Source organism: Sceloporus occidentalis, unplaced genomic scaffold (assembly GCF_023333645.1).
Source record: "Sceloporus occidentalis isolate IW3139 unplaced genomic scaffold, rSceOcc1.0.p SCAF_3, whole genome shotgun sequence".
NCBI lineage: Eukaryota > Metazoa > Chordata > Lepidosauria > Squamata > Phrynosomatidae > Sceloporus > Sceloporus occidentalis.
This window is the reverse complement of record NW_028316983.1, coordinates 233,550,747-233,568,821: the sequence shown is the minus strand read 5'-3', so window position 1 is coordinate 233,568,821 and position 18,075 is coordinate 233,550,747. Positions and strand designations below refer to the sequence as shown.

General features: G+C 40.0%; 1 protein-coding gene across 3 annotated transcripts in view; it reads right to left on the bottom strand.

Annotated features, from left to right (window-relative positions):
- Positions 1-673: 673 nt before the first annotated feature.
- TBC1D31 (TBC1 domain family member 31) overlaps positions 674-18,075 on the bottom strand; it is a 36,027-nt gene continuing 18,625 nt past the window's right edge. For 2 of the 3 annotated variants that reach the window (XM_089517901.1, XM_089517903.1), the window contains 10 exons: positions 16,598-16,777; positions 14,526-14,758; positions 13,214-13,366; positions 12,740-12,875; positions 10,673-10,765; positions 9,025-9,165; positions 7,593-7,787; positions 5,691-5,841; positions 4,130-4,303; positions 674-2,263 (listed from right to left, as the gene is read on the bottom strand). In XM_089517901.1, coding sequence (XP_089374027.1) covers positions 2,124-2,263; positions 4,130-4,303; positions 5,691-5,841; positions 7,593-7,787; positions 9,025-9,165; positions 10,673-10,765; positions 12,740-12,875; positions 13,214-13,366; positions 14,526-14,758; positions 16,598-16,777 — 1,596 coding nt within the window. In that variant the 3' untranslated portion in view covers positions 674-2,123. The remainder of the gene's footprint in view (positions 2,264-4,129; positions 4,304-5,690; positions 5,842-7,592; positions 7,788-9,024; positions 9,166-10,672; positions 10,766-12,739; positions 12,876-13,213; positions 13,367-14,525; positions 14,759-16,597; positions 16,778-18,075) is intronic. The other variant, XM_089517902.1, reaches the window with a different exon arrangement.

The window sequence follows — 18,075 nt, the reverse complement described above, 5'->3', positions numbered from 1 at the left end:
CTACCAAGGTAGATAAGTATTTGGCAGATAACCTGTTGTTTGATATTGTTAGAGACAGAAGATTAAAATATACTGGAGAAAGGAAAGGAGAAGCTTGGAATTTGGGTTGGGAAATCCTGCTTGAAAAGGTTAAAGGGAGTACAATGAAGTCAATAATGTAATTAAATCCCACATATTGAAAGTTAGGTATTAATTGTAAACAGTGTATTGATCCTAAACTCTTTCAAGCCGTGCGGGAAGGGGAGAGTAGGGAATGGGGCATATGCAACGTTGTATATATGTTAAAATAATTTAATAAAGACTTATTTTTTTAAAAAAAATTACAGAAATAAGTATTGTACAAGAAGGTGCAAGATATCTCCTTGTGTAACAACCTTAAAAGTACAGTAGGCCCTTGATATCTGCTGGGGTTTGGTTCCAGGACCCCCTGTGGATACCAAAATCCATGGATGCTCAAGTCCCATTAAATAAAGTGGCATAGTCAAATGGTGTCCCTTATATAAAATGGCAAAATCAAGCTTTGCTTTTTAGAATTTATATATTTTTAAAATAAGGTATTACACAATCTACATGGAAATAATGCATCGGAGTAATGAGGGATGTATATATAGCATGTAAATACTTGTGTTTTGCACTCAATAATGCAAAAACCAAAGGAAAAAATGTACAAGGACAAAATCAAAGTTTGCTTTTTTGATTATTTTCAAGTCATGGATGGTTGAACTCGTAGAATCTGGATACAGAATAATTTTAAGAGGTTCTAAGTCTTGCTTTATGCAGGAATCTGCAACTAGAGCATCCTGACATTTCTAAGTGAAAAGAAATAAATGGGGTGTTGGTTTTCCAGGTGTTTTGAATATCTAGAAGCCTCAGACCTCTCAAAGACTGAGAACTATTTATTTAGACTGTCCAGAAGTAGGCACAGGAGATAAGAAAGTGGCATCATCAAATTTTCAGGTAGCTATCCACAATTGTTGTTGTGTGTTTTTGAGGCATTTCTGACTTATGGCAAATCTAAGGCAAACCTATGACAGATTTTCTTGGCAGATTTTTTCAGAGGAGGGTTTGCCATTGTCATCCTCTGAGGTTGAGAAAATGTGACTTGCCGAATGTTACCCAGTGGGTTTCCATGACCAAGCCGGGATTTGGCCCCTGGTCTCTAGAGTCGTAGTCCAATGCCCAAACCATTACACCATGCTGGCTCTCCTACTAATACCTGGAGCAATGGATGCAAGCTACAGGAAAAGAGATTACACCTCAACATTAGGAGGAACTTCTTGACAGTAAGGGCTGTTCGACAGTAGAACACACTCCTTCCTCGGAGGGTAGTCGAGTCTCCTTCCTTGGAGGTCTTTAAACAGAGGCTGGATGGCCACCTGTTGGGGATGCTTTGATTGAGATTTCCTGCATGGTAGTGGGTTGGACTGGATGGCCCTTGCGGTCTCTTCCAACTCTATGATTCTATGACAATATGCTTACACATTGGAAGAGAGACGCCAATAGCTTGCATTAAAGGCTGCAATGTGGAGTTATATTGCTAACATGATAATGGAACTATGTTAGAAGCTGCAACAATGCACAAAGGGCCACCGCACAAGATGCCCCCCCGTGCAACAGTGGGGTGTCACTGTACAATGCCCCACGGAAGATGAAGACATTTTTCCAGCTGGGTGCAGGGTATTCATGACTTTCCACTGCTGTTTTGGATTATTATTACTGTTTCTCTGTTGGAGGCCATCGTGCTGCTTTTCCTTGTGTTGTCCTACAAAGTGCCATACCCTTGCACATTGTGACTTTTGCAACAGCCACATTACTTGCTCTGTTTGTGCAATGGTCCCAGTGACACAGCTTTGACAATACTCCTCTCCTGGGAGTAGTCCAATGCTCACCCACTATGCCATGCTGGTTCACTATACTACATACACCAGTGTTTTATTTAAAAACGTATCATTTACTTAATATATTTCTTTTAAAAAGTCAATTGAAGCATATGTTTTTATATATAAAAATATGTGTAAAGACACTACAAACGGTGTAAAATCACTTCCTATGATCCTTTTTGTGTAGCTACTTGGAATCCCAGCATAAATGTCCATTTGCATCTGATTCATGAGCACCCTCCTTTAGCTGCTCCACTGTGCATCCACGGTTGGTGTTTGCTTCGCTCGAGCTTGTGACATGAGCTTTTGCCTAAGCTGTCGAACTTCTGCCATCATCTCCCGCTCTCGAGTTTCCAGTTCTTGCCGTCCTCGATCTAAAGAAACTTTTTTAAAAAATGGAATTAAAATTTAAGTATTAGGAAGACAAAACATGAAAATGCATATTTCAGGATCCAAGAAGCATCATATCATATTTCCATGGTAAATACAATCAGAGATATTTACTGTACTAACTCTTGGAACTTCTGAAAGATGTTAGGGCATATATTGTCAAGTGGCTACTCTCTCTCACTAATCCCCTGCCCCTTCAGGCCTGGCTAATGGGTTTTAAGTCATCACCACCACTGTCATCTTTATTTATACCTTGACTCCCGAAGATTGGAACTCTACAATGTAGTTAAAAATGAACAAAAAGTTGACATTAAAATAAAATTAAACTATTACTAATATTAAAACAATTTAAAACATAACACTTAAAAAGGATAAACAAGTTAAAACAGTACAACTTAAAACAGCATAGAATGATAGAGTTGGAAGACATCTCAAGGGCCAGCCAGCTCAAACCTGAGCCATGGAGGAAGACACATTCAAAGCACTCCCAACAGATGGCCATCCAGCCTCTGTTTAAAAACCTCCAAAGAAAGAGACTTCATCACACTCCGAGGAAGCATATTCAACCGTCAAACAGCTCTTACTGTCAGGAAGTTCTTCCTAATGTTGAGGTGGAATCTCTTTTTCTGTAATTTGAATCCATTGCTCTGGATCCTATTCTCTGGAGCAGCAGAAAAGCTTGCTCCATCCTCAATATGACATCCTCACAAATATTTAAACACTGCTATCATATCATCTCTTAACCTTCACTTCTCCAGGCTAAACATATCGTCGTCATCATCATCATCATCATCATCATCATCATCATCATCATCATCTATTCCCCTTTCTCCCAATATAGGGGCTCAAACACACATGCATTTCTTCCCCACTTTTGACTTGGTAGCTGAAGGGTGAGATGACCACCAGACAATGGATGAGCTCAAGGCATGGTGCCCACTGTAGAACTGTGCAATCCAGTGCAACTATTCTACCATATATGTACTCTCTACTAAAAGTATGTAGGGTCTTAGGCAATATAGCTTTATAGTGCCACAAACCCATATTATATTATATCCCTTCCTAGGCCACATCGTGGATGCCAATAAGCAAGCAGAGGGGGAAAACATCCTACGAAGACTTCCCAGGTTTTTAAGGTGTCTTTTCTTGAAGACTGCTAAGGAAAGCTAGCATTCTTCCAATGGGAAAGACTGCTGCTTAAGATGTTTATTGAGAGGGCTTATGTGAAATAGTTAAACTGGACTTGAATGTCAGATCAGCCTTTAAACCATTTCATTCTGCTGCAGACAAAGGAGCAAGAGTTTGCATAAGGAGTACTGGATACTTCCTTATATATGTAAGTTGTACAACCATTGGCACAACCTGGAGTTATGCTGGTGTTAATATCCCAGAGATGTCTCCCATCTCTGGTCACTCTGCATAAAGACAAGAAAGGAGTAATGCAATATTCATGTTATGAATTTGGCTAGCTCAAGCAAACCACACTGGAACAACACATTTGATAGATAAGAAAAAAAAATGGTTAACAGAGAATCACATCTCTAGGCAGGAGAAGAGATGTGAACCTGAGCAAAGGAAATTTCAAGTGCCAAACTAGATACTTTGTATATGCATAGCTAATTTCTATCAACACTTTCCATTATTTTCCCCCTTCAAATTGCTGGTTTGGAGGTACAAACAAGATTGCGACGGTACTGGAACTTGAAAAATATACCACATGCTCTTGATGGAAGGAAAGCTCTTTCTTCCATGATGGCTATTTGTTAATAAAATAAAATAAAATAAAAATAATCTTGGTAAATTGTGACAAACATGTTGCCTGGTTTGGTTCTGAGACTCTCTCTATATTACCTACTTACAATGTGCTGAAGAATCTACTCCTGATGAATCATTCAAGCAGGTGTTGCCAGGCTGTGGCTGAGCCTTGCTGGATGCTTGCTGCAATTCCAAACCCTGCCTAGGCTGGGAGGCTCTCAGATCACGCAGTCTCTCTGTAGAAAGTAGACAGGGTTCTTGCTGGGTTACAGATACCACTAGGCATGATTCATGAAAGAAGATATTTAGCATGCTTTCATGCAAGAAAATAAACTATATACTGTACTCTGTGATTCAGAGTATACTACTGAAGTGGACTTGTTTTAAAATAGATCAAGCATTTTCATTTCAAGTCTGAATGTGAGGAGGACAAGTAGAGATGTCTGAACAGATTTCAGGATCAGTTTCTAGTAGGATAGATTGTATCGGTCTAGCAGCTCTTCCACACTGCAGAAATAAAGCAGTTTAACACCACTTTAACTGTCATGGCTCCATCTTGGTATTTGGAATTTGGTGAGGCGTTTCTCCTGGTCTGTCAGGGAGGTCTGGTGCTTCACCAAACTATAAATCCCAGGATTCTGTAGGATAGAGTCATAGCAGTTAGTGGCATCCAGCTGCTTTATTTCTACAATGTGGATACACCCAAAATTGCCTATTGGTACTGTTTTATTTCTTTGACATGAGGCAAGATGTGAGATATAGATTTATTTAGCCCACAAGCCCTATAGAAGAAGGGCAGATAAATGAGTTGGGCTATAGGTCCCATCACTGGGGTTGATTGGAGCTGGCATGCAACAAATGGAAGGCCACTGTTTCCCCACCTCTGCTGTGGACCAAAATAAGGAATTATGGAAAAATAGATAAACTTAGCACATGAAGTATTATGCATGATTATCCTGATCCTTTTATACTATTATCTTTACATCTTGATATATCTATATCCTTCCTTTCCTATGACGAAATTACTGCAATGGGAAGGGTGCGATCCTATTTTATTATCACAACAATCCTGTGGCAGGGAGGATCTCATATTGGAATAAAGGCAGGACACAAATTAAAAAGTAAAATATAAATAGGTTAGATTCCATCTGGCTGAAGGCTGCCCAGTGGTTTCATAACTGAATGGTCATTGAACCTGTGACCAAGATCAGTGGCAGAATTACTATATCATACTGGCTCTAACTATGTCACAGATGTTACATGTGCTTTAATGTGATGCCATGTATTTGGCCTAATCTTTTCAGTGTATTTAGGCTTTTAGGCTATTTTTATTTATAAACACATTCACACATACCGGCAGTTGTATAAATTTGTATTTTGGTTTGGCAGAACATTTTCCACATGTTCTTGGCTCTTCCAATTTTTAATGAAAAGTTGTGGACATTCTGGAGCAGATTTTTTTGCGGTAGGACAAGCAGAGGCAGTGACTTCATGGAAACATGGTAAAAATGCCAGTCTGATTATTATTATTTTGTTTATTTTAATTCCTGGGGACCAAGAAACAGCCGGGGAGGGGAGCACATACAGCTCACAAGGTGCAGTTTGCTGATCCCTGCCTTAAATAACCAAAGAGGTCAATTATCTACAAAAGGCCCAGAGGCTTACCAAAATAGCCATCTTTGTCCTGGAGCTTCACAGCCAGCTCTAGCGCATCATTCATCTCACGTTCTAGAAACCGCTTCCTGTTGGCATCCAAAGCTGCAGTAACTGCTTCTTCTGCTGCCAACTGCTCTCTCTTCTCTAGAACTTCTTCCCACTAAAACAAGACAAACATGAAGAAGGACACTTCCATTTAAAAAAGCCATTAAAAGGAGGGAAGGGGGAGAAAAACTCCATGGTTGAAGCCATTCAAAAACAATGCAACAACATAGCATCATCCAAAATTTAAAAAAAAAATGAAGGCACCTACAGCTTTTTCTTTTTCATAAATCTCTTAGGCATTTTAAGATCATCTTAAGCAAACTTCTAGATGCTTACAAATAGCTGCAGTTCTGGAATCTCACAGATAAATCGAGTAGCCTTATCTGAGAAGTGTCCACAACCCAGCTTATTTGAAGGGAGAGCTGTGAGACTTCTGGACTTCCAGATGTTGGGGAACTACTACTCCCATTATCCTTTACCATTGGCTAGGCTGACTTGGGCTGATGGGAAATGGAGACTAGCATCTGGAAGGCCACAAGCGTCCTGCTTCCTTTCAGGTGACCAACAGAGTCTTTCTGACATTGGCTACTCTGGCTACAGAGTAATTGTGTGTAATACTGTAAGCAAAATTGGGCAAAGGTAGAAGCCACTAAAGCGTGGATACTAACTGAATACCAATTTCTTATCTACTTTTTCCAGCTGATATGTATCCCAAGAGGCCTCTGTTATAGTTTGGAAAGACCTCTAATGAACCTGAAGAGAGAGGAGAGAGAGTGTCATAGCAGAAAGAGAAGGTGGGTGTATTTGTGAAGAAAGAAAGAAACAATTTATTTTATAATGTGTGATAAATAATGTAGAATTTACACCCACAGTTGGGAGGGAGGGAAGACTATGTGAGGAAGCATTAAGTGAGAATATACTGTTAAACAAACAAACAAACAAAATCCTACAGAATAATCCTCTTTTGAACTTTATAGAGAACTCTTTCTTTTAAGCAGTAGACTAGTAAAGATGAAAAGAACAAATATGAAAATCATGGCTTCTCTACCTATAGCCAAACCAAAGGCCAAACAGAGATGCCACCTTCACAGAAATTTGTCAGAGAAGCTTTTTTTCACTGTGTTCTGCTTACTAACATAAACATAAGAATAGAATTTAGCCATAATCTTACTCTTAGTACTAAATGTATATAATATAAATAATAAATAATAATAAATATAAATACCTAAATAAATAAATAAATAAATGTCTCTACTTGTGCTTTCCCAATATGTTATCAAGAATGTTTTGAGAACATGAGGCAGCAATTCTGACATGTGCAGTTTGGTTTTCTGTGTCTAAATGTTTGCACCAAACCTATATAAAGTCTGGTATCTCTAAAAATCTTTTAGTCTTTCATTTTCTGAATTTGGCTCAGGCGAAGGAGAGAGGATGATGAAGGCCCACAGTGAGAATTGTTCATGGTATGACAGTTCCCAGGATCTTTGGGAAGGAAAGGCTGGACAGCCAATATTGCACACTCATTGTATATTTTTGTAGGACAAATTTTGGGTTTGCCTTTGCCATTTCAGGCAGAAGCATTTCATATTTTATAAAAATCTTTGTAAAAACTTAAACTGCATGCATGATTGACAGCTGTCACTATTTTCTGGCTGTCACTAATAGCTGTCACTATTATTCTAAATCAGCACATCATCACAGCCTACATATAGGATTATTCTATAGGCTTATTTACAGGCTTCATATAAGATTTACAGGTTCTTTAAATGCTTCTGAAGCCCATACCCCTTTATTCAATCATAACAGCAATTCAGTTCACATAACAGCACTATGATGCCTAATTTTAGGTGGTCTTTAAGCAGTCACCTTTTTGGCTTCCTCTGCTTTCACTGCATCCAGCAACTCTGCTTCTGTTGCTCTGTTGTTACGGAGGAGTTTTGCTACTTCCTGATAACGCCTGTCTCGATCCATGTCGTCATTCCTTTGCTTTTGCAGCACCTGAGCTCGCCAGTCTGTGTCAAGGTGCTCTTGGTTGACTTTGGCCAAGCATTCTTCAACCAGCTACAACAATACAACTTTCATCAGGGAAACAATGATTTTGAGGACTTGGTACATATTTCTTTGCTTGGAGCCACAGGATTGTAAACAGTCTGTTGCACCGTTGCTTGTGATAAAGAAAATCCAGAGTTCACAAATGTTACTTAATGGGGCCAACCTCCAAGAGATGGAATGAACAGTGTAAATCTACACTAGTTTAGCTATATTGTGAGTGTGAATGCCATCCATATACTAGATTGCACTGTTGCACAGCTCACTGTGTAACTCACACTATGTCCATGTGCATTCCTGTTGTGCAAGCCTATATATGATGCTCTCAGGGCAGATCACTTCAGAAACCTTCTACAGAGAAAGAACATGATCTACCATCAAGCTGCTCTCCTCCCCTTACAGAAAAACTGGTGAGCCTACAGTACAGCTTACCCACCTTTTATAAACTTCAGAGAGTCATCTTGAACAAAAGGTACCTTACTACTCAAGGGCCTGGATACTTAAACATTCCTTGAAAAGCAGAATTGCTAACACATCAAAACCAACAATGATGTGCAATGTTTGAGTCTAAGGCTGAAATATTGTGCTCATCTGGGATGACACCATAAAGACCCCAATATGTCTTACTTATACATAGACTCTGAATTTGGCTGTGCAAATCATTGGGGAGTTGGGGTCTGACAAATTATCTTTCGCAGGTTGTGATAGACATAGATTATGATTTTGCTGGAAGTAACTGTACAGAGCCTGTTTCAGAGTAAAAAGCAGAACAGGTTGAATCTCCGTTCTTCAGGATTCTGAAATCCAAAATACTCCACAATCCAAAATTGTCCACATGGTGGCTGAAATAGTGACACCTTTGCTTTCTGATGGTTGTATACAAACTTTGTTTGATGCACAAAATTATTAAAATATTATGTATAAAATTACCTTCAGGCAACGTGTATAAGGTATATATGAAATAGAAATGAATGTCATGTTTAGACCTGGGTCCCAACTCTAAGATATCTCATTATGTATTTGCAAATATTCCAAAATCTGAAAACATCTGCAATCCAAACCATTTCTGGTCCCAAGTATTTTGGATAAAGGAGATTCAACCAACACTTCCTCTCAAAAAACTTCTCTTTAAACTTCTCTTTCCAAAATAACAGCTATAGAAGGAACTCAATGCACAAGATTAAAAATAAGTAGCTCAGAAGATAGATGCTAGACTTTTGCAAGGGGCCAAGCCTTTGTAGGTCCTTACTTGCCGTGATGTCTGTTCCCCGTCCTGCTCAGTTTCAATCAAACGCTGAAGCAAGTGTTCTTCGAGGTCAGCTTTCCTTCGACTGGTGTCCAGCTCCCCTCTGACTTCCTGTGTCACGGTTTCCTTCTCTTTGAGAAGTTTCTGTCAAGACAAGATGAAAATAACTGTGGTGGTGTTCTGGAAAGAGACAGCCATGAGGTACCTATAGGTTTCCCATCCCAAATAAAAGTCACAGAGAAGGGATTCCCTCCTGTCTAAAATGCCACAACCAATTAGGAGTGCCTGGCTTCCATTTCATGTAATACTGGGTTATTATAAGCTTTGTGACTCCATTTCTGAGTTATCTGGTTGTCTGCTCCTCAGTGTGATCCTGCTGAAATATTATATGCATCAAGTTGTAAGGTTATTGTGGGCTTTCCACAGCTTCATGTACCGATATCTCCTTCTCATGCTTTTTATTCTATCTGTCTTTTAGTAAATTTGTTAGTCAACAACAGCATTGGGCATCTCTTGGGGGTCAGAGGACTATACCTCTAATCCCATGCAGCTGAAATCCCCCCTCCCACAACCATCCTGCATTAAACAACCTTTAAAACAACGCACAGGGGAAGCACATATCTTGCGAATGACACCCAATTCTATTGCTCCTTTCCACTCCAATCCAAGGAGGCTGTCCTGTTCCCAAACCAATGTCTGTCATCAGTAATGGACTAGATGAGAGAAAACAAACTGAAGCTTAATCCAGACAAGACAGAGGTGGTTTTGGACAGTTGGAAGGCATAAAGGAAATGTGGATTCAGACTAGGTTAGATGTGGTTACAGGTTTGCAGTTTGGCTGTACTCCTGGATTCAGCTTTGATCCTGGAGGCACAGGTTGTTGTGGTGGCTAGGAGCACTTTTGCACACTTAATGCTTGTGCGCCAACTGCGTCCATTCCTTGAGATGTCGAATATGGCCATGGTGGTAAATAAAGTTACATACCATTTGGACTATTGTAGCACACTCTACTTGGGGGCTGTTCAGAGTGTTCAGAAACAAATCTCACCTTCTGACTAGTAGTAATCAATCCCAGCTCTCATAGTATTTTGTTCTTACTGATGATATTGATAGGGTCACATGAATAAAATGTACAGTCAGCCCTCGATATCCACAGATTCTGCATTTATGGATTCAATCATCCATAGCTTGAAAAGGTTCAAAATGCCCAAACAAACACAACAACAAAACCCCAAACCAAAACCAAAACAACCAAAAAAGCATTTGGAAGAAGAAATGGAGGGCTGAGTGTACTTTATATAAGGGATACTATTTTATTACACCATTATATTAATGAGACTTGAGCATCCACAGATTTTGGTACCCATGGGGGGGTGTCCTAGAATCAAAACCCAGTGGATACTAAGGGACCATTGTACAATGCAGAATAACAACCAAACACAAACCTCCTTTGCTGAATGAGTTGGCTAGTATTCTACAGGTTATAACTGGATTTTCAGCTCTTTGATACTTTGCTGACTGAGGTATATCTGATCTCGACAGCCCACTTTTCAATACAGTCAACACTCCACTTCCACTCCACGCATTCTTCTTTGGCAGTGGAGAGAATGACCAACTACTGTACATCCTACACATTGTGTTGAGTGAATACCTGTTGAAAAAGCCGCCTCTGTGATTCAAGCTCCATCTGCCGTACTTCTACATCTTGAACAGTAGCAGCTGTTTCTTGATCTCTCATTGATGCCTAGAATAGACATATGCCATCATGCCAAAAGAGCAAGAGTTCTTTGTTTTCAGTGTTTTTATTAGCATGCAACATTGGGGGAGGGGGAGGAATGCTGTGTAGAGGCATCCAGTCCAGCCTTTTATAGGATGACAGGATTGTCAGTATATAAACTTCTGCTTGGCTTGCTGGTACAATCTAGACCTGGAGTGGGCTGTTTACCCCATACAGCAATCATACACTAGATCAAAATTTTCATTGAACTACTAAAACCACAACCTCTTTTCCAGTCTAGTTCAACCTCCATCAGTGTACATGTTGTTTCATATTTTTGCCCTAGGGGGTCTTTGGATTTTCAAGGTTTAATAATGAGGTGAATAACTTCTAAAGACTTTTAATAAATTGCATTATTATTAAACAAATAGAGAGCTCTTGTAGCACCTTTGAGACTAACTGAAAGAAAGAAGTTGGCAGCATGAGCTTTCGTACACTACAGTCTACTTCCTCGGATAAGTTCATGCTGTCAACTTCTTTCTTTCAGTTAGTCTCAAAGGTGCTAGAAGATCTTTCTACATTCTATTCTACATAGCAACACAGCTATATCTTTGAATTTTATTATTAAACAAGTTTTTCATTATTAAACATTTTCATTATTAAAACTGTCAGCCTTATTATAATGCAGGCTCTATAAATCATTCATTCTGCAGAGGCAATCTGCAGCCATGGCAATAATAACAATAACAACAACAACAATAATAATTTATTTATAGCCTGCCCAATCACAAGGAATCCAGGCGGGTTACAACAGTAAAAATAAAGATAATAAAATAAAATACAATAAATAAATAAAATACAATAAAATTAAAGAGAGCGAAGTGAGTACATTCACAGTTAGGCCTGATGGAAGTTGGGCCTCTCTTTTTAATTTCCTCCCAGGTCTGATGGTGATGTCATGGAGGGAGGGCTCTTCTTCTTGAGGCAAGGATTTTATTTTAATTAATTTTAATTTAATTCTTCTCATTAAATTTAAGAGAAGAATTGGTGGACAGAGTGACATAAGTCACAGTAAATGGGGAGTAGAACTAGGTAGGGAAGGCCTGCCGGAAGAGATCCGTTTTAAGAGCCTTCTTAAAGGCTGTAAGAGTAGAAATGTCACGGATCTCCTTCGGCAGGTCATTCCATAGCTTCGGAGCTGCAATGGAAAAGGCCCTCTGGGTGACTGAAGTTAGCCTAGATTTTATTGGCTGAAGTAGATTCTTCCCCGAGGACCTTAGAGTGCGGGACGGACAGTATGGAAGTAGGCGATCTCTTAAGTATTCTGGACCCAAGCCATGTAGGGCTTTGAAGGTAATCACCAACACCTTGTACCTTGCCCAGAAACTAATTGGCAGCCAGTGAAGGGATTTCAAAACTGGTGTTATGTGATCGGTACAACGAGTACCTGTAATTAACCTGGCTGCCATATTTTGTACAAGTTGAAGTTTCTGAACTTGGCACAAGGGTAGCCCCATGTACAGCGCATTACAGAAGTCCAATCGAGAGGTGACCAGTGCATGTACAACTGTTTCAACGTCTCCCTGCTCCAGGAAGGGGCGCAGCTGGCGTATCAGCTGAAGCTGATAACAAGTGCTCCTGACTGTCGCATCTACCTGAGCTGTCAGGTGAAGCGACGAGTCAAGGAGCACCCCTAAGCTGCGGACAGAGTCTTTCAGGGGAAGTGTGACCCCATCTAGAACTGGCTGACATAATTCCATACCTGGGCTTGGGTTTCCTATAACAAGTACCTCCATCTTACCTGGATTCAGCTTGAGTCGGTTTTCCCTCATCCAGTCCAACACTACAACACTATGGCAACACTACAGTCACACTAATGCCAAAACTACTCTGATGGAAAATACTTTTTGCTTATTTCAGGAAATTCATAAAAGCACAGCACTGGTTCATGTCAACACAGAGAGAAATGCTGAGCTTGTTTTTCAAATGCTAACATGTTACCTTTCTTGCAATTTCATCATCAAGCCGTCTGAGCTCCATTTCCCGTTGATCTTGCTGATATTTCAGGAAACGCCTTCTTGCAGCTTCCAATAACTGTAACTCCTTCACCTTTAACTCTCGCTTCACAGCAGCTAGCCTTCAAAGCCCCCAAAAAGAAACAAATTTTTCAAATTTTGTTGCATTGTAAGCCGAAACTGAAATAGATTTAATTTACCTTGTTACTGCTTGTTGTACACAGGATACTCAATATTGTGAAGGTGCATGATATACTTATTGTGGAACAAAAATTAAGTAAACAAAAGCATACTGGCAGGGGATGAATACTTCAGCAAGTCACTATAGACAGTATTTGAATAAGTGAAGTCCATGTTGCTAAAGTATACTCAATTTATATCCAGTTTGAAACAGGGCTCTTTCTAGTGAATGTTTTAAAGATGGCTGCAGTCTGGACTAAAGATGCTAAAATGAAAATACCTCCGCCTTTGTTCTGCCAGTTTCTCTTCTTCCTTAAGCAGAATCTTCCTCCTTTGCTCCTCAGCCTCACGAAGCAGCTCCTGCTTCCGATACCAAGTTTCATCCTCCACTCTGCGCTCAATTGCTTTCGCTTCTACCTCATGAACCAACTGTCTGCAAAAAACAATTTTGCAGTTCACTGTTTAAAGGAAAAAACTGAACAAGTCTACTATGTTCATGGTTCAAAGCAGAAAATAGTGTATCTAAACTTGATTTTGTCAAACATTAGGCCTTGGCTCCCAAGACAAATCTGAATGAATAAACTAACCAAATTGATCAAAGTAGCCTTCCTAAACTCAGTGGCTGAAGCCGATGGGAGCTGTAGATGTGGAGGATATCTGGCTGGGGGGACATGGCTGACAATGCTGAGTACCCTTAGGCATAAATAGAAAAGAGTATGGTCTCTGGTTTAACATACTACAAAGGCATTAATAGTAAAGAAATGTGAGCTGATCAGTAAATGGATCACTGTAGCATTTTCAATCATTTTACTGTATTAATTATTCCATCTACTTGTAAGGCTTTTCCTTCATACTCTGGCCTGGTTTGCACTTACAGCATAAACTGGGCTGGAAGTATGAAGCAAGACAGCTTTCTTGTTTCTTTCTGGTCTAATCCATATATTTTATTTATTTACAGTGTTTATGTACAATCAAACTTCGAGTGCTGCATCTGTACTGCAGACATAATACCATTCTGGGATTTGTAGTTTTGTGAGATATTTGACCTTCTGTCAGGGAGCTTTAGTACAACTCCTAGGATTCAGTCACAATGAGCTATGGCAGTTACAGTGGTGTCAAACTGCATTAATTCTGCACTGCAGATGCAGCCTGACACAACAATGTCAAACAGTGCAATACACATCTAACATTAAAAAGAACTGTATAAAAATAACATTAAAAGACAAATACTTAAGACAAATACATGACATGATCTGTGAAGTGCATAGGCAAGATACTCCTTTACAAGATGAAATCATTGTTGGATCCAATCTACCCTGGAATTTTGATTTCTTAAGCCCCATCCTAGCATCTAACGTGAGGTATACTCTTTTTTCAAGAAGACCCAAGACCACAGATTGTCCTCCCAGGGACGTAGACAAGGGGAAGTCTCGTGGGGTTCAGACCCCCCCTTCCGTTAGATACAATGAATGGTGCACGCCACCGCACCCAAGCCCCATTATAATGGTGGCACTTAGTCTGGACCCCCTCTTCCCAAAATCCTGGCTATATCCCTGGTCCTTCCTGCCCATAGCGCTTGTTGCCTTCAGTACCTCTCTCTCAGATACTCAATTTCATCTTGTCGGATTCGCTCTCGCTCCTGAGACTGGTAATCCACAATGAACTTGGGATACTTATTGAATATTGGGTATTGCCCTTTGGTCAGTGGCACAAAGTCATCCAACATCCGCTGTGGATGGATGTCTGTTGGGGTGCACTCCATGAGGTGGTAGGCCTCTTTAATCACGACATTTATGTCCAGGTTATTCCGATGATGGAAGAAATACTGCAACAAAAGATGAACTCTGATAAAGAAAGAAGGGTGGGGGGAAAGAAAGGAAGAAACGACAAGGAGAACTTGCTTCTGAGTTGTTAAAAGTATTTTGTGTTTCATGCTGCCAATTAACCCAGCATGAAATGAGCTCAGGATACTATTGTGGGATCAGTACCAACTGCTTCAAAAGATTTCTAAATCACCCAAGGCAAGAGTGAGCAAAATGCAGCTCATGAATTGCATGTGATCACCCTAGTTGTTCCCCCTTGCTTGCCAACATTACTGCTGTTGCTGAACTGGTCCAGCGGATAACTTTGCATGGCAGTAAAAAAAGTACCACTTTCCCTTTAAACTTGCTGCTGGACAGTTTTTCACTCCTCCAGGAGACTCTGAGGAAACCACAAAAATAACCCTGGGGGAGCCCCACTTTAAAGCTTAAAAAAAAAAAAAGCTATCCAACTATCAAACCCCAGCAGTATTGCACTCAATGGAAGTTGCAGCCCCCAGTGAGTTGGGGCCCAGGGGCCCAGACTCCTGGAAACTGCCTAAAAGATTGCACAGCTTTCCTCACAAGGACTTAATCCCAATTTAAGTGCTGAATGAAGGAGAAATTTAACAGCTGAAACCATGATGAGGCATATTTTCCTTCCAGGCACCACATTACGCCTGTTCCTTGTCCTCCAAAAAAACAATTATTTCCAAATTCTGATATACAGCAGCAGCTGTACTGAGTACTGAGAGTCTAACAAGCTGCTTACACACTGGCAACAACCCTGTGTGGACTGTGAGTCTGCGCTAGCTACACACTTACTTAAAACACTATTTCATTCCAGTGAAAAGAAGGCACTTCAGAAAAAGGTATACCTGCCATTCACTCCTAAAGAAGATTAGAAGTCTGTAGTGTATTTGCAAGCTATGCTCCCTGTTTCCTCTACATGTTCCATTCCTTACACAGTAAAGCTTTCATTCAAATAAGGGATTAGCTAGAAACATATGGGACAGATCCAACTTAAAAAACATCAAGTGATAAATTTTATTCAGTACCCAAAAAGCACTGCCAAATGTTCTGTAGGGCATGAAAATCATGTTCTCAATGCTTCACTCACAAGTTATGAGAGTAAGAGGAAGAGAAAGACACACAGAGAGAAATGCAAACATTCAAGGTTACAGGTCTGTCTATTTCTTGTTTGCAAGCTCCTGATTTCACAGAAGCATTTATGCTTCACTGTCAAGATATCATATATGCATTAAAATGAGGAACTTTGGGAACTGCTCTGGCCAATTTATTACCCAGATCTGCCATGAACCCCAAACCCTCAAAAACAGCAGCCTGCATTTCATTTCCATTTTTTGAAGGGAAAAAGTGAAAGCCTTGCTCCCCTATAAAAACAAAGCCTTGCCCCTTGTTCTACTGGAAAATGGCTGTTTAGGAGGTTTTATACAATTCCCAAGGTCTTCCAAAGCAACAAACCAGTTTTTTAAACCAAAACAATATTGATGGTGTGCATGTTTGGGGCATCGGTTGATGCTGGTTCTAACATATTGGTTAGAAACTGTTAGTTTTAATATACCAGAAAGTTTTGTTGTTGTTGTGGGCCTTCAAGTCGTTTACAGTTTATGGTGACAGTAAGGCAAACCTATCACAGGGTTTTCTGGGACTGAGAGTGTGCGACTCACTCAAGGTCACCCAGTGGATTTTCGTGGCTGAGCGGGGAACTGAACCCTGATCTCCATTCGTAGTCCAATGCTCAAACTACTACACCACACTGGCTCTATGAGAATAATGGGTTTTCTTAGAGCACCTGCACATTAATTGGAGTAGGCCATGCAAATATGAAGCAAGGGATGTACCTCAAAGTCTTCTTTCTGGTTACAGTGAAGCAATGGAGCCCTGGAACAGATAATGTAAGCAGCAACCACCATCAAAAAGTAGGAAGGGTGGTTGGAGAAGATATTATCAAACATCTTCAGCCATTCCTCCCTTGTCAGAACCTCAGAGAACATTGTTTCCAGGAGAGGCCAGGCATAGACCTAGAGTAAGAAGAGAAAATTTACAGCGCTTTATAAATAAAGGTTAATAATAATAATAATAATAATAATAATAATAATATCAATCAGAAGTTGTTGTAACCTGACCACAGCAACATTAGATGAGCTTGAGCACAAGAAGATGGTTTTCAAATGCTTTAGTTTGTCTCACAAAAATGATGGCCTCCCTGGGAATCCCAGTCCTCCCTACTTTAACTGATGGCAGCAATTTCTCAGTCTTTGAAAGAACAAGGAAAAACTCTGCAGCAGAGGGTGATGATGAGGATGCCCATTCCATTAGGTTAGACCAGCATCATTGGGCTTTTCATTTAATTGACACAAGTGAATTGTCATTCCATCAGGCTATGGTAAAGGCATGTCCGAAGGACAACTGCATCAGCTCTGCAGAAATACCAGCCTCTGTCCCTGAAGTGTTTCCAGTTGTTCATTATGGACTGCTATTTAACCCTGGTGGATGAATGTGCTTCTTTCTGCTTCCTTCTCCCTTTCAAGTCCTTTTTGTGTTTATTTTAGTTTGTGAGCCTGTATGGCAAGGACTGTCTTGTTTCAAACTGGTAGGGCATTTTTGGCTGAAGAGCAAGATAAAACTATTTTAATTAAATAATTTATTCCAAGCTGCATTTTGAGGAGCTGTATTAAATTAATCTGCAACAGCAGTATACAAGAATAATTTATTTTGAAGAAATAGTGGGCTATTCTCCAGTGTAATCTCACCAAAGGAATGGATGCAAACCTAAAGATCTCTCCCCAAAAGTAAACCTCATTGTATTCAGTTGCTCCAAGGTAAGTGTGCGTAGGATGGCAATCTAAAAAGGTAGTTTCAGGACTGCCACCTAGGTTACAGAATAACATTCAACCTCTCAGTAGGTAAATTTAATTAGACCATCTACCTAAAAGGATTTGATAAGCTACAAAAAGTTTAAGCAACCCAGTAGCCAAGAATGAACAGTTGCTCACTAGGAGATGGCTGGGTACTGAAAGTACTAGAATGAATTATGATTCCAGTATAGGAAACATGACATATTTATGCCGAGAAAATTAGACCCACAACAGCAGAAGTGAACATGTCTTCTTTATAGAATAACTCCTAGCCTATGGATAGCAACTGTCTCATGTTCTGGACCAGGATGAGAAAAAAAAATCATGTTAGGAACATGTTAAAAGTCTATCGATCATGACTGAATGTCAGGCAACGACATGGCTCTAGACCTATTCCTCTGGGCAATTTGTCAATTGAATAATATTTTCCTTTTATGGATCTACACACCTATAGTTAATAA